The sequence below is a fragment of the Rhineura floridana genome, chromosome 6, assembly GCF_030035675.1.
Source record: "Rhineura floridana isolate rRhiFlo1 chromosome 6, rRhiFlo1.hap2, whole genome shotgun sequence".
Classification (NCBI taxonomy): Eukaryota; Metazoa; Chordata; class Lepidosauria; order Squamata; family Rhineuridae; genus Rhineura; species Rhineura floridana.
Genome location: NC_084485.1, coordinates 57,411,413 through 57,436,502, shown reverse-complemented (window position 1 = coordinate 57,436,502; position 25,090 = coordinate 57,411,413). Strand labels below are relative to the sequence as shown.

The window sequence follows — 25,090 nt, the reverse complement described above, 5'->3', positions numbered from 1 at the left end:
AACAGTCAAGAGATGGCAATCCTTCATGCACTTATCTGAGTGTAAATCCATTGAACTCAGTAGGACTTACATCTTAGTAAACAGGATTCAGCTGTAAGTGGTCGTTCAGGAAGGCCAACATAGTTACTCTAATTCAGGGTCATCTCCGAATGCCCTCCAGATATTGTGGGCTACAGTTCCCATTATCCCTGGCTGGGGCTGATGGAAATGTAGTCCAAAGCATCAGGAGAGCACCAAGTTGACCACACCTGTTCTAATACAGAGATGGCCCTCCAGATGTTAGCCAGTGGCTCTAGTGCAGCAATTCTAATGTCCGTCACAACAATAGTTGGATTTTTGTTGTGTTATGTGCCTTCATGTTGATTACGACTTATGGCGACCCTATGAATCAGCGACCTCCAAAAGCATCTGTCATGAACCACCCTGCTCAGATCTTGAAAGTTCAGGTCTGTGGCTTCCTTTATGGAATCAATCCATCTCTTGTTTGGCCTTCCTCTTTTTCTACTCCCTTCTGTTTTCCCCAGCATTATTGTCTTTTCTAGTGAATCATGTCTTCTCATGATGTGTCCAAAGTATGATAACCTCAGTTTCATCATTTTAGTTTCTAGTGAGAGTTCTGGTTTAATTTGTTCTAACACCCAATTATTTGTCTTTTTCTCAGTCCATGGTATGAGCAAACCTCTCCTCCAGCACCATATTTCAAATGAGTTGATTTTTCTCTTATCCACCTTTTTCACTGTCCAACTTTCACATCCATCCATAGAGGTCGGGATTACCATGGTCTGAATGATTCTGACTTTGGTGGTCAGTGATACATCTTTGCATTTGAGGACCTTTTCTAGTTCTCTCACAGCTGCCCTCCCCAGTCCTAGCCTTCTTCTGATTTCTTGACTATTGTCTCCATTTTGGTTAATGACTGTGCTGAGGTATTGATAATCCTTGACAAGTTCAATGTCCTCATTGTCAACTGTAAAATTACATAAATCTTCTGTTGTCATTACTTTAGTCTTCTTGACGTTCAGCTGTATTCCCGCTTTTGTGCTTTCCTCTTTAACTTTCATCTGCATTCATTTCAAATCATTACTGGTTTCTGCTAAGAGTATGATATCGCCTGCATATATTAAATTATTGATGTTTCTCCCTCCAATTTTCACACTTCCTTCATCTTGGTCCAATCTCGCTTTCCGTATGATAATTCTGCGTACAGATTAAACAAATAGGGTGATAAAATACAACCCTGTCTCACACCCTTTCCGATGGGGAACCAATCGGTTCCTCCATATTCTGTCCTGACAGTAGTCTCTTGTCCAGAGTATAGGTTGCGCATCAGGACAATCAGATGCTGTGGCACCCCCATTTCTTTTAAAGCATTCCATAGTTTTTCATGATCTACACAGTCAAAGGCTTTGCTGTAGTCTATAAAGCACAGGGTGATTTTCTTCTGAAATTCTTTGCTCTGTTCCATTATCCAACGTATGTTTGCGATATGATCTCTGGTGCCTCTTCCCTTTCTAAATCCAGCTTGGACGTCTGGCATTTCTCACTCCATATATGGTAAGAGCCTTTCTTGTAGAATCTTGAGCATTACTTTACTTGCATGGGATATTAAGGCAATAGTTCGGTAATTACTGCATTCTCTGGGATCCCCTTTCTTTGGAATTGGGATATATATTGAACACTTCCAGTCTGTGGGCTATTGTTTAGTTTTTCATATTTCTTAACAATTGTTTGTCAAAATTTGGACAGATTCAGCCTCAGTAGCTTGTAGCAACTCTATTGTTATGCTGTCTATTCCTGGTGATTTGTTTTTTCCAAGAATTTTAAGAGCAGCTTTCACCTCCCATTCTAAAATTTCTGGTTCTTCATCATATGGTTCCTCCATGAATGAATCTGTCATCCTGGCATATCTTTTATAGAGTTCTTCAGTGTATTGCTTCCATCTTCCTTTTATTTCATCTCGGTCAGTCAGTGTGTTCCCCTCTTGATTATTCAACATCCCTACTCTTGGTATAAATTTCCCTTTCATTTCTCTAATCTTTTGGAATAGGGCTCTTGTTCTTCCCATTTTGTTGTCCTTTTCTGTTTCTATACAATAACTATTGTAATAGTTTTCTTTGTCCCTACGTACTAGTTGTTGTATAGTTGCATTTAGGGTTTTGACCGTGTTTCTGTCTCCTTATGCTTTTGCTTTCCTTCTCTCTTTAACCATTTTAAGAGTTTCTTCAGTCATCCATTGAGGTCTTTTTCTCTTTTTAACAAGAGGTATTGTCTTTTTGCATTCCTCCCTGATAATGTCTCTGACTTCAGTCCATAGTTCTTCTGGTTTTCTGTTAACTAAGTTTAGAGCCTCAAACCTGTTTCTTATTTGATCTTTATATTCTTCTGGGATGTTATTTAAATTGTATTTTGGCATTATGATTGCTTTGTTGTTCTTCTTTAGCTTTACTCTGATTTTTTATACAATCAGTCTGCTCCTGGTCTTGTTTTTGCAGAAAATATGGAACTTCTCCATTTTCTGTTGCCAATTATATAATCAATTTGATTCCTATATTGACCATTCGGTGATGTCCATGTGTACAGTCGTCTTTTTGGTTGCTCAAAAAATGTGTTGGCAAAAAACAAATCATTGGCTTCACAGAATTCAATAAGTCTTTCTCCTGCTTCATTTCTGTCACCTAAGCCCCATTTCCCCACAATTCCTAGTTCTTCTCTGTTCCCTACTTTTACATTCCAGTCCCCCATGATTATCATCATATCTTGTTTTGGTGTGTGATCAATTTCCTCCTGTACTTCTGCGTAAAATCTCTCCAATTCTTCTTCTGTGTTTAAAGATGTTGGAGCGTAGACTTGGATGATGGTTATGTTAATAGGTTTCCCCTTTAATCTCATTGATATCACTCGCTCAGACCTTGCGTTGTAGCTCCTAATTGCTTTTGCTACATCACTTCTCAGTATTAAAGCAACCCCGTTTCTTCTTGATTTCTCATTTCCTGCATAAAATATTTTGTAGTTGCCAGATTGAAAATGTCCCATTCCAGTCCATTTTAATTCACTCACGCCAAGTATTGTAATGTTGATATGCTCCATTTCTTGCTTGACAATTTCTAACTTTCCCTGGTTCATGCTTCTCACATTCCATGTTCCTATTGTGTGCATCGTACAACTCCGGACTCTCCTTTCGCATCTGCGCATCAGCCTCTGGGCTTCCTTTCAGCTTTGACCCAGCTGCATCATTAGTCACAGTGCTACTCGTACTTGTCCTTTGTTCTTCCCCAGTAGCTCGGTGAGTCCTTTCTGACCTAGGGGGTCTCATCTTCCAGCACTGTCTTGTGTTGCATTTTGGATACTGTGTTCATAGGGTTTTCGTGGTAAGAGGTATTCAGAGGTGGTTGACCATTGCCTTCCTTTGAGTTTCGATGCATCTTAATCTGGTGTCTCAGGTTTGACCATTCTGCCTTGGGTGACCCTGCTAGGAGTCTAGCCTCTTGGTCTAGATTGCTGACGGCATGGCTGTCAGCTTCTTCAACACTCTCAAATCGCCTCACCACATTAAGGTGTGCTTCCTAGAGGGGGGACTAGATTCCTAGTTTTGTGTATATTTCATGGCAATGGAAGATTCCCTTCTGGGACTAATAGCAGCTTTGTGGTGTGATTTAGGGGTGATTTTCATCAGGATCATGGTGGAAAAAGGATTAAATATTCTCCCCACATGTCACACTCCCTAGTATTAATCCCACACACACATATAGATGGCTGTTAATTGTGTCTCTGTGTGTGGGACCCCTAGATACTTATACGTATTTGCATATTGTCATTTCTACTTTAGCCAATAGAAACAAAAAACAAAACCTATGTGTGACATGAAGCACATGATGGATCCTTGTGTGCTTGGTTTTTGCATACTAATGAAGGGGCAAGTTCAACCCCATGGGAGAGGTGTAGTTCAAACCTATGCACGTTGACCAAGAAAAGAGTCAACAAAATATCCATGGGACTTATTTGTAACTGGGTGGTCAATATCTGTATGTATGAGCATGTGCGAGTATGTTATAAAAACTCAGGGCCAGCATCTGCACCTGGCATCCTTGGGCAACCACCAAGGCCTAGGAGCCTGGCAGGAACCACAGGAACCACATCCAATGTCTCCCCTGAGCCCCCTATTAAATACAAATCTGCTCTGGCTTTCAGCAGTGCCAATTGGCTGGATCTAGCTGCCATATGAATTTTTCACAATGCTCATGTGATAACATCACTCTGGGGCATGGTAGGAAATTAACATGGCAGCTAGGCACAGCCACCTGGTGCTGCATGTAATACTGCTCTAATCAAGAACTCAAGGCACCACATTTTTGTAAGATGCTCCAAAGATATTGGGGGGGGGTTGCTAGAAAAGATGCAGGTTAGGGGTGGGGAAATGGATCGGCCTATTGGCCAGATCCGTAATTCTCCCCCACCACACATACACCCATAGGCCAACTATGACAGGGAATTCTTTCGGGCAATCAGTCCCCGTGGGGCTCCTTGTCAGAGCTGATCAGCACTGACAGGGAACCCGACTTACAAAACAATTGAGAGTTCACTTTTAAGTTCCCAGTTGTTCTTTCATTGCTGTATCCCTACCGGACATCACATGTGACATCAGTTGTGGAGCAGGTGTGCATGGTTTGTGGGAAACAGTTTCCTGGACCAAACTGGGACCCCTGCCAGGCCTAATTTTGAGAGCCAGTGTGGTGTAATGATTCAAGTATTGGAATATGACCAGGGAGACTAGAGTTCAAATCCCCACTCAGCCATGAACCTCACTTGGGTGAGCTTGGACAAGTCATTGTCTCTTGGACTAATCTACCTCACAGGGTTGTGAAGATAAAATGGAGAGGGCAAAACCATGTACACCACTATGAGCTCCCTGGAGGAAAGGTGGCATATAAATATAATAAATAAATAAAACTTAGGTCCCACAGGCTGGAGCTTCCACACTGCTAGTATATTTGATGATCATGTTCTGTACTCTAAGCACTGCACCCTATCTGAACTTGAGGGGATATCTGATTGCAGGCTTAGCCTAATTTCCAAACCCATCCCCTTCTCAAATATTTAGGATTAGCAACCTGATATGAACTCCCATATGTTATGTGAGTACTGGGCATTACACTCAACCCTTGTTTGCAGTTTACACTTGATTCCTCCTCCTGATTTTGAAAATGGGGGAGTTTCTGGTTCTGTTGCTCCTGTGTTCATTGTTAATATTCATTCTTTAGTTCTGCACCTTGCTCCACTTTTTGTGCTGCCTTCTGTTATCCTTCATTCCTTAGGGGAAGAGGGCTCCGCATCCTCTTCTACCCCCAACAAAGAGAGATCTGTTGTACTTAATGCTCAGATGATGTATTTGTGTAACAGCTGAGAGGCTTTGCAGAATAAAAATGCTGGCTGCTAAATATAATGAATTGTGTTCAAATCTATTGAATGTAACCATTTAGGAATTATTCATCTAGCCTTCCAGCTGGAGAAGAGCAAAAATTGTGGACGTGACTGACCTCAAGCCTCTGAATTATCCCCTTTCTGCTGCAGATGCAAAACTGTATCAGCCTTGCTACTAAGGGTGTCTGCAGTGGGGGTGCTTCCCCCCCCCCGAATTATAAATGCAATGGTAGGTAGAGTGGATTGCCAATGGCCTGTCGTGGCAATTCATAGATCTTGACCCTCCCATGAGAAATATTTCTGCAGATACTCTTGCTTGCCACTTAACATGTTATTTCCTGCCACTGGCATCCTTGCCTTACTTTTCCTGCCTTACTCTTCAAGGCTCTGACTGCTTCTCGAAATCTGTTATCATTTAAACACCATTTTCATATATGAATTTAATACATTGGGTTTTGCTTTTCCCACATAGAATCTATCCTGCAGGAGCGCTTTCCTCCTTTATGTCAAGCTATGGCAGAACCCCTCCATACCATCTGTGATACCTGCACAAGCTATATGTCCTCATTCCAGGGTTTGGTGGCCCATTCTAGTCCACAGTAACATAACAACCAGCTCATACTAACAGGTGTGTGTGTGTTTTAACAAAATATGGCTTCTTGGTAGGGATTGGAGCATAGGCCTGCAGCAAGATTTCTCCTGATCCAAGGGAAAAGGGAGGAACTAGGTTAAATTTAAGGAAACAATGCACAGTTACCCGATTGTGTCTTAACACAGCATACTAATTTATATCTGGTCATTCTGTTTCTCCAGCATCTCCGTCCAGTACAACCTTCTAGGCTCAGATGCTCAGAATAGGAAACATGGGCAGGGGCAGCTTGCAGGATGGAGCAGGAAAAGCTGTCCCTGATGAAATTCTACAAAGCTATTAAAATACAGGAGCCCTGTCCTTCTTTACCATCTGGCTGCCTTCCTACTTTTATCAGCTGTTCTAACTTGCTAGCACCTAGGACTAACATCCTAGTCCCAATTCTATGCAGATTTACTCCATAGTCCCACTATGTTCAGCACAACTTCTGTCAAGGTAAATGAGCACAAGATTACAGCCTTTAAAAACCACTTACTTGGCAGTGCTATTGAATTCAGTGGGACCTAAAATCGTAAATTTGGAAGGGACTTCAAAGGTCATCTAGTCTAACCCTGTGCCAGTGAGTTCATAGGTTTGGCTTGCATGATTTCTAGCTACTGAATGGGATAGCTAAAATGATTGTTTTATTGTTTTTGAAGATTTTGGAAGACTTTGGATACTGCTTAAACTTTTTTTAAAAAAATACATCTTGGTTACTCGGAGATGGATCTTCTGTTTTACAGAAATACTATTTTCTGAGATGGAAAGTTCATTGAAAGAACTGATTTGGCATCTAAAGCCTTGTGGCCTGATCCTAGTCAGGTTTATTTGAAAATAAGACCATTTATTTCAGTGTGGTTTACTTCCAGCTCATACATTTTGATAGGATTTGCAGTATTAATCGTCATGCTGCTTGCAGAGCCTAATTGTAGACTCTTTTCTTTCTGGCAAGATTTCTGTGCATGAGACTGACATTTAGGGTTGTGTCCCCACAGCACGGTGACACAGTGATAGGTAAAGCCGAACTCATTAGATTTTCTCCCTTCATGCAGCTGTCAAAGGCATGGGGGAAATGTTAGGAAAAAGTGGCAGCCTTATAAAACAAGGATGGAAAGTACCCCCGCCATTCTTTAACTATTATTTACATTCTAACAGGCTACCACTGTTAACACATAGCTAAGCAATTGTGCTCATCAGCCTTAGGAAAGAATTATGACACTCTTCTCTCTAGAGGTGTGAGGAGTGGAAATAAATTTCCCAGAGGACTCCTCCTCTAAAGGGGAAATGGTGCTACAAATCTTTAGTCATATACCGCAGAGCACATGTCTCTGGGTATCATGTCTTTTGTTTTCTTTTACCTTAATTGTCCCAATACTGTTATCTAGTCTATTCAGAAATTAGCCAAGCTTAGTTGGGCTTACTTCTAGGTAAGTTACAGGGTTGCAGCCAGGTAAGACCGTATTTTTGCATCCTTATTAAATATTTCAGTTCCCCATGTTTGTATTAGATTAGACTTGATCAGACTTTACATTTGATTTTAAAATGGGTTCTTACCACTTCTTGTGTTGTTTTAACAGTATTCAGACACTGGAAATTACAGCATTCCTACACGTTGCTTGTAAAACAAAAAACAAAACAAACCACTGTAATTTTAAAATGCAGCAAACAGAAAATATGGACTGACTGGCTTTGGTTGCAAAGCATTTGTATCCTGTTACTGAAGGACCTTGGACAGCTCAAAAGTTCAGACTAAACCCAGAGCGGATTCACTGCCCCACTCACATTGGAGCCACCAGCGTCCATTGTGGAGAGGAGACACTTATTTTCTCAAGCCCTAGCTGACAGAATGGCCCTTAAGGTCCAAATCTATCAGCTTCCAAAAGTGCCTTTTTCTTTTATTGTTGTTACGTGCCTTCAAATCGATCTCGACTTATGGCAACCCTATGAATCAGCAACCTCCAATAGCATATGTTGTAAACCACCCTGTTCAGATCTTGTAAGTTCAGGTCTGTGGCTTCCTTTATGGAATCAATCCATCCCTTGTTTGGCCTTCCTCTTTTTCTACTCCCTTCTGTTTTTCCCAGTTCAGACTAAAACCCAGAGTGGATTCACTGCCCCACTCACATCAAATCAGATCAAATCTTTTATTAGCTATCTTTCATTAAATATCAAGACAACTGGGATCTTAAAGAGGTGGTTCTATCCAAGGGTTAGAATCTGCTGAACTGTTTTACTATGACTTCAGAGGTACAGGGAGAAAACTTTAAACATATTTTAATTTTAATTCTGTCAGCTTTAAATATATTCTAAATATTCTTCCAATGTGTGCAGTTTTAGTTGCCAAAACTAGAAGTGAGGACATTTATATATTTACAAAAATAAATTGCAAATTAATAAAAAGCAGTTATTTTGTAACATTAGGAAAATGTTAGATTTCATATGGGATCTATGTAAAGCAAGGATGGGAAAACATTTTTGGCCAAAAGACTGCCTTCACCCATGGGCAACCTTCCAGGGGCTGCATACAAACTGTGGCTGTTGCCTCCCCACACACTGGGCACAGTTTAGTCAACTGAACTTGTTGGGAGCAACAGAAAATCCGGCTCATATTTTTGGCCTCAGCCGTGCATTCATCACAGAAAGCAACATGGACTGTTGTGATGTGCCTAGTATCCCTGCTGCTGTATGTACTTCTAAAGACAACATGAGCATTGAAACTGAATGCTTTGGAATACTTCACTTTTGGATGTCCTGACTGGAGAGAACAAGGCATTCATTTTTGTAAGCCAAGTAGCTCATTGCAGTACAGACCATATGCACACTGTAAACAATGTAACCAGCATAGTGGTTGGATTATGGGTCTGTCTTTGTATGGTGGTGGGTAGAGCAGACATTTCATGTGCATCGCAATGAGGATAGCCCTGGTTTCAGCAAAACAAAATAAAACAAAAGAGTCTGGGACTGTAAAGAAGAGCCTTTACTTTTGCTTCACTATGGAGCAACTAATAACATGTCACTGCACATCTGGAGGTGTGGGAGTGAGCTTCCAGGTCTGAAAACAATGTGGATTTCATGCAAGTTTAGACCTGTAACTGCTGCAGATTTTGAAACACAGGATGGGAAAGCACATTTCTTCTTCCCCCATTTAATATTCCATCTAGTGATCAGCATATTATTATTACTATTGATTGCTGAGGCTGGACTCCTAGCAGGGTCACCCAAGACGGAATGGTCAAAGCTGAGACACCAGACGAAGATGCATGCAGACGCAGATGAAGACAATGGTAAACCACCTCTGAATACCTCTTACCATGAAAACCGTATGAATAGACTATAAAAAATGCAACATGAGATAGTGCTGGAAGATGAGAAATGAAAGGGAAATTTAAACCCTTCCTCCTAACGTTGGCTGTTGTTATTTTGGCAGGCCACAGGACGGGAAGGGAGCAGGCATGCATCCTACTCTGTGTCACAGCATGGTTTTCTGGGTGGGCTGCAGGATGGCAAGCTCTCACTTTAGGACGCAGCTGGGGCTCAGTCAATGGGCCTCAGTGCAGTGGCTTGGCCGCCGAGGGATGCGCTGGGATGGGCTCCTTCCCACTTTGTTCCAGCCGGCTGGGGAGCAGGCAGTACCCCAGTTGCTGGTCATCCACCTGGGGGGTAACGACTTGGGCCTGTTGAAGGGCAAGGCCTTGATCAAGCAGGCGTGTGGTGACCTCCGGGCCATTGCAGATCATTGGCTGGAGGTGCATGTGGTATGGTCTGACATCTTGCCGCGCAGGAGATGGAACTACACTGGTGACCCATGGGGGATGGACAGGGCCTGCAAAAAGGTGAACAGGCAAATCCAGAGGGCCCTGATGGATTTTGGGGGTTCAGTCATTCACCACCCACAGATTATACATGACAGGGTGGAGCTGTTTCGGCCAGACAGCGTGCATCTGATGGATGTGGGCAACAATATTCTTCTGATGGACCTGCAGAGGGGCCTGCATGAGCTGCTTATTGGGTGTGGGGTGAAGGGGGGCTAAGCAGAGGCTTGTCCCCCTTCTGTGGTGAAGAAGTGCGGGAAAAGGTAAAAGGGAAGGGCACCTTTAGGCACCTTTGGGGGTGATAGGCAGTCTGGAGGCCTGCAGCTCAGGGCTATACGGCCCAGGGGCAGAATACAGGCCACCTATGGGGACAATGTGCCTCATCTGCTCGGGGTTTCAGGGCCCTGAGGGGCGGTGACGTCGGTTGGACCCTCTACACATCTTCAGGGTGTGGCCTGAGCTGGGGCCTGGCACAGGGCAGCCCCTGGCTCAGGCAGGGTTTGGTCGCCCTATAGCTGCAAGCAGGCTTTGCCTGGATCATCAGGATGCTCCTGCACTTAATTTCCCTCTGCAGGTTCATTATTCTAATTGGATTCTGTTAATAAAGTGGCCCATGATTCAATCCAACGAATAGTGTTTGTGCTTTATTTCGGTAGTAGGCCGCAAAGGGGATCCCAGGGAATGCAGCAATTATTGAACTATTGCCTTAATATCCCATGCAAGTAAAGTAATGCTGAAGATTCTACAACAAAGGCTGTAACCATATACGGAGCAAGAAATGCCAAATGTCTAAGCTGTATTTAGAAAGGGAAGAGGTGTCCGAGATCATATCACACACGTAAGTTTGATAATGGAATGGACCAAGGCATTTCACAAGAAAATCACCCTGTGCTTTATAAACTACGCAAACCCTTTGATTGTGTAGAGCATGAAAAACTATGGAATGCTTTAAAAGAAATGGGGATGTCACAGCATCTGATTGTCCTGATGTGCAATCTATACTCTGGACAAGAGGCTACGGTAAGGACAGAATATGGAGAAACCAAATGGTTCCCAGAAAGAGTGTGAGATGGGTGTATTTTATCACCCTATTTGTTTAATCTATATGCAGAACATATATGAAAAGCGGGATTGAACCACCTGAAGGAGGTGTGAAATATCAATAATTTAAGATGTACAAACAATACCATACTACTAGCAGAATCCAGTAATGATTTAAAACGAATGCTGATGAAAGTTAGAGGAAAACACAAAAGCAGGACTACAGCTGAATATCAAGAAGACTAAAGTAATGACAACAGAAGTTTTATGTAACTTTAAAATTGATGAGGACATTGAACTTATCAAGGATTATCAATACCTTGGCGCAGTCATTAACAAAATGGAGACAATAGTCAAGAAATCAGAAGAAGGCTAGGACTGGGGAGGGCAGCTATAAGAAAACTAGAAAATGACCTCAAATGCAAAGATGTATCCCTGAACACTAAAGTCAGGATCATTCAGACCATCGTATTCCCGATCTTTATGTATGGATGTGAAAGTTGGACAGTGAAAAAGGTGGATAAGAGAAAATTCAACTCATTTGAAAAGTGGTGTTGGAGGAGAGCTTTGCGGATACCATGGACTGTGAAAAAGACAAATAATTGGGTGTTAGAACAAATTAAGCCAGAACTATCACTAGAAGCTAAAATGATGAAACTGAGGTTACCATACTTTGGACACATAATGAGAAGACATGATTCACTAGAAAAGACAATAATGCTGGGAAAAATTATTAATTAATCACACCAAAACAAATGTGGTAGTGTTTGGGAAGAAAAGAAAAATTCATGCCTGGAAACTCAATGACAAGCCCATTAAACAGCAGCACAGCTTTAGGTATCTTGGCCCCAGCTTTAACACCAATCTCACATGGAAACCCCATTTTGATTCAATTAAGCTGAAGGCCTCTCATTCTATCCAATTGCTACTCCGCTTCTTCAAATTCAAAGGAGGGAGCTTGGTCGCCCCTGTTGTAGAGGTGTTCCGAAGGAAAATAATGCCTCTACTCCTTTATGGTGCTGAGATCTGGGGGCATGCAAACATCTCCCCTCTAGAGAAAGTCCAGAATTTCTTTATTAGATCTATCCTGGCTATTCGACATGTACTCCTATCCCCTTCCTGAGGACAGACACAGGACTAAACTCTGTAGAATCCTCGGTGCATGCGGCTTTGGCCATTTACTGGCTTAAACTCACGTGTATGAGTGATTCACGCCTTCCCAAGAAGTGCCTTTTAGAACAACTGCAGAATCCATCCCATAACAGCTGGTTAAATAGGACCAAACTCATTCTGTCCATTTATGGGATTAACATAGAACTTTTACCCTCCCATCCTTCCAAGCGTGCGAAACAGATACTTAAGGAAAGAATCCACCTGTATGCTAAAAGATGGGACCTTCATGCTTCTACCCAAACGTCTTTCTGTCTGTGGTACCCTCTGTTCAAAACTACTTTGATCATGGAGCAATATTTTACCTTTCTAACTGCCCCACTACTGAGAAAATCTTTTACGGCATTACGCTTTCAATCTATGCCCACTGCTTTGCTTGACGGGAGATATGCAAAAGTTCCAATCCATCTCCGACTCTGCATTTGCAAATCAGGCGAAGTCAAGGACATCGTCCATTGCCTATTAAGATGTTCCTTCTATAATGCCCCGAGGCTTAAATTCCTCTCTACTATTATCCACTGTCTCTCAAACAGGCCACCTTTGGAGCAAATATGCGTCCTTTTAGCTGGTAGTGACATTTTTTTAACTTCCCAAGTAGCAAACTTTGCTCTGGCTGCGGGGAAAATGAGAGCCAGACACCACAAACAACTATTGGCTGCCACAGAGTTACCTTGATTTTTGAAGCTTTTAAAGTTTAAACTTAATTGCAATCCTTGATTGGTATGCAAATTTTTAATTTAAATTTGCTACATATTTTGTTTTATCATGAACATATTATCTAATTTGTATTTGTATTTCATTGCGGTGGCCGATGGCTATGAGCAATAAAGACTTATTCTTATTCTACTTTGGACACATAATGAGAAGACATGATTCACTAGAAAAGACTATAATGCTGGGAAAAACAGAAGGGAGTAGAAAAAGAGGAAGACCAAAGAAGAGATGGATTTATTCCGTAAAGGAAGTCACAGACCTGAACTTACAAGACCTGAACTGGGTGGTTTATAACAGATGCTCTTGGAGGTCACTGATTCATAGGGTCGCCAAGTCGAAATTGACTTGAAGACACATAACAACAACATTGTTTGTTGAATTTATATCCCACTCTTTCTCCAGAACATAAGAAAAGCCTGCTGGATCAAGCTAATGGCCCATCTAGTCCAGCATCCTGTGCTCACGCCAGCCAGATGCCTTTGGGAAGTCTGCAAGGAAGACCTGAGTGCAAGAACACTCTCCCCTCCTGCAAACATACTGCCTCTAACTGTGGAGGCAGAGCATAGTATCAGGCCAAAGACCAGTTCAGTCCAGCATCTTGTTCTTGCCACAGTGACCAACCCGCTGTTTAATGGAAACTTGTAAGCAGGAATGGAGTGCAACAGCACACTTTCCACTTGTGATTTCCAGCAACTGATAATCATATTGCCTCCAACAGTGGAGGTAGAACATAGCCAACTTGCAAGCAGGTTGTTTGCCTCAACAACCAACATTTTTGGCTGCTCCCAGAAATCCCTGAATGAGAATGTTTTTCTACAAGAAATATTATTCTACAAGATGTTTCTTCCAGAAGAAATATCCTTTTTACAAGATGCTTTCTTATCTGGGCTGATTATTGCAGGCAGAAGAGATTCTGTGGAGCTGCATTGCCCATTCTGTGACGTTCTGTTGAACTGAAGTGTTTGGAAACAACAGTCTTGGTGCTAGGTGCTGAAATGCCATGGGGATGGCTTGTGCCAAGGAGCTTATAGTAACAAACACCTCATTATCTGGCTATTGATCTCAGCTTGCTTTCAGCTTAAACCTAGTATAGGCCATTGATTGATTTCAATGCTAGCTCTCAGTTTAGAAACTCCCCTTGAGAGCAATGTTTTATAGGATTTCCCTAGACAAATCATGCTAGTTTACAGCACAAATGTACAGCTGTAGCCAATGAGTTGTGCAGATTCTAGATAGTTACCTTCCTTCTAGGATCTGCAGGGCCTGGGGAAAGGATATCACACCTAGCTCTCAGCTGCAAACATCAATATATTCTTGCTAGGGAAAATGTGATTTCCAGTTCTCCAGCATCATCTAACTTTAGAGTGGGGCTATGTGGATTCAAATGGCATTTTAGGATTTCAAACAGCAACAAAAAGACCATTTTCCTCAGGCTGTTTGCAGATGTAGCATACTAGATTATATAACCATAGCTAGCTAGGGTTCCATGTTGGATTCACCTTCTGGCTAATGAGAACTCTGGTTAGCCTAGGTATGATATAACCGTTTAGTTGTGGTTAAGACTAGCAGCCACAATTGATCCTCCACAAGGGATGATGTCGGTGAGCCTCTATGCTTCTGTTATTCCCGTTATACCAGTTATTAAAGTGGGAGCATTCTCAGGATCCTTCATTTGTATCCTATCAATGATTGTAGATTGCATTCAGCAGTTGCTGGTGCATTTCCATAACAGTATATTTATATATGTATAACAGTATATTTATGCATTGTTAGCTCGAGTGATCCCTATATCTTTTTGACCACTTACAGAATAATGCTTGTAATTTGTGGTATCGCCTCACATCAGAATGCACATGTCATTTCCTGACTCATGTCTCAGTCTACAACATGTGGACTTCTACAGCAATCAACTCATTTCATGACAATGTGTGTGTGTGTGTGTGTGCTTGTTGTAGCAGTTGTAATGTGCAGTGCTAGATGGTGTATGATTTTTAATTGTATTTTTACAGACACACCATGGACCACCTAAATAACACTTGTGGACTACAGTTTTGGAACCCCTGAATTAATCTTATGCATCTGTTTCATTAGCGTTACTAGGTAAGTACTGGGATAAAGAGACACAATAACACAGAGAGGAGGAGAGTCTCTAATCAGGAAAAGTGTTGGGGTGGGGGACATGAGGCTTTTACAACCTTGCATTCATTTTCAGATTCTGTTAGTTGACTCAAGCTGATATTAAGGACACCCAAAACATTCAAATAATTTGGCATGTAGTCAATTGGCATTGCTATTACATTATATATGCTATTTCAGCTATATTATGAGTTGTCTAATAAATATTACAGATATATCCATCTCCAAAGTCTGGATGCTATTGAGTCCAGAAGACAGCTGGGTCTGGGATGCTGCAGATTTTTGAGAAGACACAATACAAATAGCCTTCCCCAACCTGGTACACTCCAAATGTTGGACTTTAATTCCCGTCAGCTCCAGCCAACCTGTCCAATGGGCAGGGATAATGGGAACAGTAGTCCCAACACCTGGAGGGCACCAAGTTGGGGAAGGCTCTTTTAAAAGTACCACTTCTGCATTCAGAGCTGCTGCTAGAATTAGTGGTTTGACCCAGCCCTGACATTTAACAAATGTAACATTGTGGTTGCATTAGCAGTCCCATTAACAATACATATACTAATGTGATTGCAACATGGTAGTTACACCCAGAATTTTATTGGGATCCGAGTATTTTGTATGCGTTGGTAGAAAAACAATTGAGGACTTCTCACAGCTTCATCATTTCATCTAGCACTCCTCTACTCAGCAGGGCAACCTTTCCAAATACAACATAATAGGTTACTTTGCATTTACTCGGGGATGAAGCAAAAGGCAAATATATACATTCCAGTTGGCACAAAATCAAGCAAATTCTTTTCACTTAGCAGTTGGAAGTGAGATGGGCAGGAACCAAGGGAATCATTATTCATTACACAGCAACAAACCTGGGTTTGCTGCCACGTGTACACTTAATTGGTTCAATTTGTAAGATGCACTTGTTGTCCAAGTATTAGGTTGTCTCTCACACATTTTTAGTTGTACATTTAAAGCATAAGAACATAAGAAGAGCCTGCCGCATTAGGACAATGGCTCATCTAATCCAGCATCCTGTTCTCACAGTGGCCAACCAGATCTTAGGTGTACACTTAAAAATCAAAATGTGTAAACAGGCTCTTATTACTGGACACTGAAGAATTAGTAGAGTGCTCCTACCTGGATCTAAATGGTTTGTAAGCAAATATTTGCAGGCCCTCTTCACATGTTACTAATGTGTAGTGCATAAGGGTGGTGAAAAGGACAGCATCTTTACTCTAATATCTGTGTGGGGAGGATCCCCACACAGTTTAAAAATCCTGATCACCCAGGGTTCTAAGTTCATGAGAAGCTTCCTCATATAGAGAAGGCTCCTGGCTGCAGATATGCTCAACATGGTGAAAAGAGGAATAGCATGAAGGTAGGGCTAAGCACATGGCCCCACATCCCCATTCACCAACCAACATGCAAAGAGGGCTATAGTGCCATCCGTATGTATTGCTCAACTATTTTATAAAATATATCTTCCTTGCCAAATCTGTTTATTGTTTAAAGCCGTACTTCTGTGCTAGCAGGATATAGCATTCTTCCTTTCCTCCGGCACATGCATTTTATTGAATTAAAACTCTTCCTGTGGTTCCCAACGGATGCATTCACTTTACTCTCACTGCTGAGAAGGTACACATTGCATTCACCAGGAAGTGACAGCAGGACAGACTATCAATCAATAACAAAATGCTTTCCAGCAAGAAAAAGTCTTAGTCAATTTCTTCTTGGCAATGACAACTTGCAGTTTTGCACTTGGTTCTTTAACCTTTTCTCAGGTGCAAACTTCATGCTCTTTTAAGACAAAATCCCAACCTTCCAGGCTCTGCCTTTATATAATGGGAAACTGTCTAATTGTGCAATCTGATTCATGTTTGCACAGATGTTCTACTGAGTTTAAGAGGTTTACTTCTAAGTAAGTGTATGTAAGGTGGTAGCCCAAAAAGAACAATCCCATACATACCTGCTCAGAAATGTCCTGTTGAGTTTAATGGCACTTACTCCCAGGTAAGTGTAGCCTATTCTGCAGTGCAGAAGTGCCAGTGTCACTATTCTCTTTGCTTAAGAGTTTATATAAGGGTGGCAGGCATTTTCTTGAAGCTTGAAATTAATTTATTCTTAAACCCCATCAGGTGCTCACAGGTAGAGAGATTACAAGGGCAAATTTAAGGTGCAAGTGTCCCTGGCCAAGGATGGTCTCACTTTTGCACAGTGCAGCTAACCGAAAACTACATTTCCATGGAAAAATTGGATCTATTCCCCCTCCCACAAATCAGTGAAGGCTGGTTCATTAGGGCAAGTGGGGCACTGCCTCACCAAGCTCAGTCTACTCTCAGCCAGCCTTCATCTGCCTACCTTCTTCCTAGTCCAGTCTAGGGAGTTGCACTGGCTGTTAGCCTCTTTCTCCTTAGTCTCAGTGTTCCCCTTATAGAACTCAACAGTGAAGAGGATGGGAATAACAGCAGAATTAGTTGGCTCTGCCTGTCATAAGCTTTAGCTCCACCTACTGTTGGCCTTCCTGCCTTCTGCCCTACCACTCCTAATGAGCACCAGCCTCCACTTCCACCAATCATAATATTTGAAGACTTCTTATTCATTAAACAAAGAACTCAATGCTGTGGGCTCCAGAGGTAGAACTTCTACTCTATAACAAGAACATGACTTTTGCCAGAAGGTGAATAGACTAGAATTACAAACTGTTCTACAATTCTGCCTTCTTTAGACATAGCTGCCTTCTATGCATATGTCTGCTACCTTCCTAGTCTGTAGTTGATTTCTGTATCTTGTTATTTACGGGCCAGCTGTTTCAACCAACCAACCAACCAACTAGAGATGTGTCATCACCATCATGTTCCTTTGTTCTTCTAAGTGCACCCCCGTCTGGTGAAAGCAAGGTACAACAGATTTTCTCCAGAGACCTTTTTTATGGCAGTAACTTGCTGCACCTTCCTTTCTGTGCCACTTGGAGACACATTTATAAAGCAGCAGCAAACTTGGCTAAATTTACAACAGTATGCAACATTAGTGTGAGAAATCCATATAACCGGAATGCTTACTACACAACAATGGCTTGCAGTGAAAGCTTCAGAGGTTGCCTTATGGCAAGTCAGAGGAATGGTAACCAACTAATCAGCAGCAATTGCTTGATACTCCTTTAGCAATACTTGTCAAGGACTGATAGGAAGGGCAAGATGTTCTAGGCAATTAGGCATGATTGTCATTACGAGTCAGGATGAGCTGTCCTTGGCATCTGACAAAGCGAAATTCAGTTGTCATTTTGACAGACACAAGGAAGTACCCATTAAATGACTGAATGCTCCAGGGAGGCTTCAGTGCTAATACCTAATTGAGAGAACCTTTCCATGTGACTGTAACAGAATGTCAATGGTCTCCCCCCCACACCCACTTTGCTGGGATGATGAGGCAAAAGCCCAGATTTAATGCAGCCCTTGGAGCGTGAGATTTCCTATAGGTCTTAAGGGCAGACAGGCGTAATTCCTGAGAGGAAGAGCAGTGTGGACTGGGGCTATGTCTTTGTTATCCCTAACTGGAATCCAGTAAGCTGAGATGGAGTGGGAGAAGCACCCAAGCTGCAGTCATATGGTTTTATCTCTAACCATCTTTGGAAGACTCTGGCAGCACAAGTGTTCCAGGGGTAAGGGTATCTGCAGCCTCCAGTTGTGCTGCATGATGGTGACTTTCTTTTTCTTACGGTCTCGCATCATGAGCCCTGCATCCCTGGGAGTTGAGGTTCAGGTGTAGTTTCCTGGGCCACCAAGGGGAATAACGAAGACAGAGATATCATCTCCAGAGCCCAACTTGTCATTGGCCAGCCTCCAGCCACGGTCCTTCAGAATCCCTCTGGACCTCACCACCAGCTCCTGGGCCACCATGGTGTACCTGGGAAACAGAGCCGGTCCATCAGAACCAACAGCCAAAATGCAACAGATGTGAGAGGCATCAACTATTATTTCAATGCGCACTTTGGAAGTATGAACTGTTTACAACAATGATCTCATTAACTTCATTGTCTGGCAGAAAGGGGAGGAAAGGATTTAAAGCTATCCTGTTCTACAATTTTGGTGTAAGCTTCTTGTTTAGTAGAAAAGGGCTGCAGACCCCCAGTAAGAGATGTCAGTGGGAGGCATCACAATCAGCTGTGGCATTGACTCTGGTTCAGGGAGACCTGGGTTCAAATCTCCATGCAACTAATTAGGTGATCTTAGGCCAGTCATTCACTCTCAGTCAAACCTTCCTCAGAATTTAGAATTTAGAATGTCTGCAAGAGAGAACAGGGCTCTCAAAATTTTAATAGTTGTGTAATGGGGAGTTTCAACAGATGTAGCTACATCTGCTGAAAATCCCTCTTCTACACAACTAATAAAGGCAAAGGAATCTGGTCCTCTTTTGCATCCAGCCACTGTACCTGAATTTCCTGGAGGAAATATGGGATACAGAAATAATCAGTGACTGAGCTGCTTGCATGTTTTCCTACAGAAGCAAATAGCAAACAATCCTTTTGAAGAAAAAAAAGTTGATTTGTTTCTCTTTCAAACACTAAAGGATAAACTGTTGGTTTGTTTATATGCAAATCTGTGTAATGAAGTTCTAACCTTAAAAAATAAAATCAAAAGCAGGTTTGGGAGGCTGCAATTTTAAGCAGAGGAATGGGGTGGGGGTGGGGAAACAGGTTGCTTCAGTCTTTGTTCCAGACGTTTTCCCTCTCAAAATTGCTTCCCACATTACTTTTCCATCCATGAGGCTTCAGATGTGTAATTGCCCTTATAAACACTCATCTGGAACCTTGTGGCAGAAAGGTGGCTGGGTGGAATTTTGAATGAAAAAACAGCTGGCTGTTTTTAAAAATCCCTTCTCCTCCTCTCCACCTCCCGCTAGTCAAAACTGTAGGGTCCTGAGGCTGCTTCTCATTTACAAGAAGTTAGTGCTTCATTACAAACACGTAATTTTCCCCCTAAGGCCCAGCACAAAGGGACCTGGAAGTAAGAGAAACAAAAAGCATCCAGCTCGCAGAATAGAAAAGAGAGTAGGGAATACACAAACTACAGACTGTCAGCAAATAATGGACCTCAGAATCTTAGGAAAGAGATCTCTGCTCAACCACTATAGGATATAAGCATTCCCCAACACTTAGGTATAAAATCTTGCCCAGCTTACCTGCAAGGGTCATTGGGCTCATAGCACATTAGAACATCAAATACCACATTGGCCACTTCTTGATCACTGGTGACATCCCAGAGGCCATCAGTGCCCAGCACTAGCACATCATCAGGGCAGTGCTCATACTGTGTGAGGTCATAAATGCGAACCTGCAGAAAAATACAAGAGATGCAGCCTCAGTATATATGTAGGCAACCACAGCAAGGAATTTAATATTCAAAGAAATTGTGAGATTTCATACCTTTGGTCTGTTACACTGATGCACCATGAATCACTGGAAGCTTGGTTTTATGAGTGCAATTGCATCAACAGTGATGCAAGCTAGTAAAAATGTTTCACTTTGTTTATATTGCATTGTTAGAACTGTGCTGGGCCAATAGTTGTTTTTCTGCGTACTGGTTAATTTTAAGATTTTGGGGTGTTTTTACAAATTTTAAACTGTACTTTTCATTGTTGGCATATGCTATGCCTGTCTCTTTGCAAGGAGATTTTCCTTAAAATGGTCCATTGTTACACTTAGTAATTTACATATTCTAGGAAAAAATCAACTCAACCACCAAACAAGTTAATGGAAAGGTAGTAATTGTTCTTAATGTATTGGAACAATAGATATCAATGAAATATTCCAACTTACAATACTTTTGCTTTGTTATAAATTGTGTATGTATGAATTGATGCAGGTATTAATATTGTTTGTTTCTTAAAATTATAATAATGAAAAAAATAAAAACATCTAGTTTTAGAAAATTAATATTCTGTTCACTGTTTGGGTCTTGACACTTGGTACTCTTTTTTTTTTTTTAAGAAATCTCAGGGTTTGCACAAGATGAGCCCTTGTCTTGTCGATACGGATAGGATTGCCCTTGCTGCTGCTTCTACTACCTTCTATCCCTGCTTCACTCTCCATTTCTATTTGATTTGACTGATCCTGGTGTTTCTTGCCTTCTCCAGCACAAATGAGAAACATCCCTGATATCTCCACATCCTGTGCACACGCCCAAAAGTTGGAAGCTACAGTAGCTGTTAAACCAAGCCAGTATTAGTGGACCCCTGCCTGTTGTAGTGTTTGTGGACCCCTGCCACTTTCATCTTACAAAGCAGAGCCCAAAGGCAAACTACCAGCAAACAGAAAAAACTTGTTTAGAGTCAGCTGAAAAAAATCAAGCAAATTTCAGACTGACTGTTAAGGGATGTCATTTAAGGCATCTTTGCCTCAGTAGTATTTACTCTCCAAAAAGTAGTTTGGGATGGATTAAGGGAATCCTCATACTTTTTCCTATTGGGGACCACATGTTGGTGGTGGACATGGCCAAAGCCAAAAGTATGCAGAGCAGGAGTCATACCTGGCTGGAGTTTGCAGCAGTGCATGGCACTTACTCTCTCTGTAACACCCCATCTCTATCTCTCTGTCTATGCCAATTGACCTCTCTCTGTGTGCTTCTCCCCATCCATCTCTTCACAGTGTGTGGCAGGCTGGATGAAATTAGGCTGGGGCTACAAGCTCCCCAGCACTGCTAGATAGGTTGATGTTATGCAGAAAAGGATCTTCAACCATAGCTCAGTACTTTGAATGAAAACAAGTATAGTCCATACTAGGGTAGCTTTAGGCAAGAAAGCCATGGCTGGTCCCTCTGTCATGAGTGGATGAGGTACAAATTATATAAAGCAGAAATAATAACAGTAACTCTAGGACTTTACATATATGATGTCAGGTAAAGGGCAGGTGTGGGTTCCTTGATCAAAACAGCCTTGGAGTAGTGGCAGCCTGTGGCTCCATGTCAGTGGGGCAGTGGAATCCAGGTTTTAGTCTGAACTCTCAAGGAGCTGATTGAAAGTTAGGACTAAAACCTGGAGCGGATTCCATTGCCCCAATGACATGCAGCCACAAGCCACCACTGCCTCGGAGTCCCAAATTGAGGAGGGTTTGTGGCTCTAATGAGGCTCAGGGGCTGGAAGTTCCTCACTGATAGTTGAAATGTATTTCCAGGAAATGGAATCTTAGTTCTAATGAGCTTACCTCTGGGATGCAGGACAGGAAAGGTTTAATGTGGATGTTGGAGCTGTACACCTTGAGATCATGATCTCCCAAAACTCGAGTCACCCCAATGGTTGCCATCATTCGAGCCTAGGAGGAAAGTCAGGGGAAAAAAACACTTTTAGTGAGACAGCAATGCGATGAATAACTAAAATAGGGTCCTATCACTCAAGCTGCCTTAACTTATGAGAGAAAAGCTGAAATTAAGCCTTCAGAGGAAATTCTCCAGAAAGGCCAAAACCTGCACTCCTTGCCTATTTTGCATTTTTCATATATCCCCCCCCCCACACACAAACACCATTGTCTCTGCACAGATGAATCAGCTCTAGAAGCCTGGCCTGTTGCTTTGTGCATGTACATATCCTCTTCCTATAAAACTCGACATTTTGAGGTGGCACAGTGTGTGTGTGTGATCACATAGCTTCTATTGGAGGATTTGTAGTGCCGCATCACAGTCCTAGATTTGCATGAAGTTAGGGCACGGTAGGGGAGCAAAAGAGAAGCAGGTTGCACAACAGCAGTGGCCATGGCATGGGAGCAAGAAGGGAGGGACAGTGACAGGGGGAAAGTGGTTTAAAACAATGGGAGAGGTCTGAATAGATTGGGTAGGGAGGAACTTTGTGGGTTTCTTTAAAAAAAAACAGAGGAGAAATAGCAGAGAAGCGTACAACACAGAAGTTAACCCAACACAGCCTTTCCCAACTGCCTTCTCACTGTAACTCAACCCTTGTTTTAAATGGTAACTTTTTTACTCATCCCCTTGCTGGCTCTACTAACACTCCTATCATTGTTTAAAACTGCCATTTTCCTTTCTGTATCCCTGAATCTCTGCTTTACTCAAACCTCTGCCTGTTTAAAAATGACCAGTTTTCATCATCATCATTATTATATCCCTCCCTTCCTCCCAGAGCCCAGGGCAGCAAACAGTGACAAAACACTAAAAAAAAATCTTAACAACAAAACATCTTTTAAAAGTCTTTAAAAACAATTACATTACAGATGCAAATTGAGAAAAGGTATCTACTTAACAGTCACGGAGTATTAGATTCCCAATGGCTACTAGTTGCAATGGCAATGCAGAACCTCCAGGTTGAGTCTGGTGTGGGGAAACAGCAAAAGAGGGCTGTCACTTTCACCCCCTCCATGTCAGCTTCCTATAGGGATGGCCACTATGAGAAACAGGATGTCAAAGCAGATGGACTCTTGATCTGATCCAGCAGGGCTCTTACGTTCTTATGACAATCATGGGAGTTGGGAGAAAAGCAGGGCATGAGTTCAGCCTTTGATCAGTGCTAAACGGTATAGCTCAACAATGAAAAAACAAAAACCCTCCAGCCATCGCAGCGGTAGAGAAAAAATTGGGAGATAGCTATGATGACAAAGTTACAGAAGGAAAGCTGTAAGCATCAGCCAGGAAGATAAATTTATTAAGAGCTGGGCCTTGTTTATCCAACATTGGAATGAAAAAGTATAACACACAGAATTTCTCCATATAATTCTCTCTCTATAGTAAGCTATATTTACATAAACTTTTCCCACCCCCTCTTCCTTTTTACACTTTTTCTTTTCTCTTCTTTGACTTGAACATCTGCTTGACTTTATGCTGGATTTATCCTTTCTCACTATACTCGAACTTCTCCCTCTTCCCTTCCTCAGCTGCATCATGTGAGAGAGACAAAGGATACAGAGCCTCAAATATTCCATTGTACCTTCACACAATGAACAGGTGCAGAGGCCATGACAGGTACCAAGGAGGAAGTGGAATGCAGGGCGAACCTTGCCCCGGCTGATTCTCTTTTTCTGAGTCAGCTGAGAGGAGGAAAAGCTGGCTGTGGAAAGGGAGGAAGAGGAAGAGGAGGAGGAGGAGGAGGAGGAGGAGGAGAAGGCTCAAAGGCATTGTGCCTCAGGTGAAAAGCAGAGATGCTGGCCCAAGGGATGCAGAACTTTGTGGGGTTCTCTGTCTACTAGAAGCCACTCTTCAGAGGTTGCCTCCTGCTAGTGACCAACTCTGTCAGCTGCGGGGGGCTCCTGGCTGCCGGGGACACCCTCCACCAAGCCTGGGAGATGAGGCAGGCCCCCAAACGGAAGAGGGATCTGTCCTGGACAGCTCAGATGTTTGCCATCGGGGGAACCATGGGTCTTGGTACCTGTGGCTGGACAACATTTTCCCTGCTGCTGGCCTCAGCAGGATCAGAAGGATGGTCAAGAAAGTTTTCATCGACCAGATTCTGGCCTCACTGGCACTGGGAACTTGGTACTTCTTGGGGATGGGATCACTGGAAGGGCAAACTCTGGATGAGTGCTGGCAGGAGCTGAAGAATAACTCCTGGGAGTTCTACAAGATGGTTGGTGCATCTGAGCACCAGTGCAATTGGTCAATTTCCTGTTCCTGCCCCCCAAGTATTGCATGGTCTACATGAACATTATCACACTTGGCTGGGACATTTATCTGTCATACCTGAAACATCAGCCTAAAGAACTGTCCCTCAGTCTGGAGGTGGATTCCAAACCTAGTGCCATTGAGATCCAAACGGCTGAGTGAAAGTGGTCACCTGCTCCCACCCTTAACAACAATGATGGACTTCTTTTGTTCTGGAGCAGGCCTCAGACTTCTCTGCCTAAAAGGAGCCTTGTGCCCCAAGAAGGAATGGTTGGGATTGGACAAGCAGGAACTGTTGCCAGGATGAACAGCCAACCCCCCCACCCTGGCCAAAGATCAGCAGCTTGGCTTCCTCTTCCATCGGCCAACTGCAGCTTCCCACACCAAGAACTGTCTCTGGAAGGAGCAAAGCTGGAGGACTTGAAGCAATTCCCTTTGGGGCCAGATTTGGCATGAGTTGAACTGGGTGTTGACATCATTACTGAAAACTGATCCCTTCTAAGTTATTTGCTTAAGAAAAAGAAAGCAAAAAGTGTAATGTTGCTGCCCTGGGCTCCTACTGGGAGGAAGGGCAGGATATA

At 42.5% G+C, this 25,090-nt stretch overlaps 1 protein-coding gene and 1 pseudogene across 3 annotated transcripts in view; one reads left to right on the top strand and one right to left on the bottom strand.

Annotated features, from left to right (window-relative positions):
• LOC133387365 (mpv17-like protein 2) overlaps nt 1–25,090 on the top strand; it is a 27,977-nt pseudogene extending 2,887 nt beyond the window's left edge.
• Nucleotides 15,495–25,090, bottom strand: part of PPM1J (protein phosphatase, Mg2+/Mn2+ dependent 1J) — a 51,014-nt gene continuing 41,418 nt past the window's right edge. For all 3 annotated transcript variants that reach the window (XM_061631994.1, XM_061631991.1, XM_061631992.1), the window contains 3 exons: nt 22,112–22,219; nt 20,092–20,243; nt 15,495–18,816 (listed from right to left, as the gene is read on the bottom strand). In XM_061631994.1, coding sequence (XP_061487978.1) covers nt 18,669–18,816; nt 20,092–20,243; nt 22,112–22,219 — 408 coding nt within the window. In that variant the 3' untranslated portion in view covers nt 15,495–18,668. The remainder of the gene's footprint in view (nt 18,817–20,091; nt 20,244–22,111; nt 22,220–25,090) is intronic.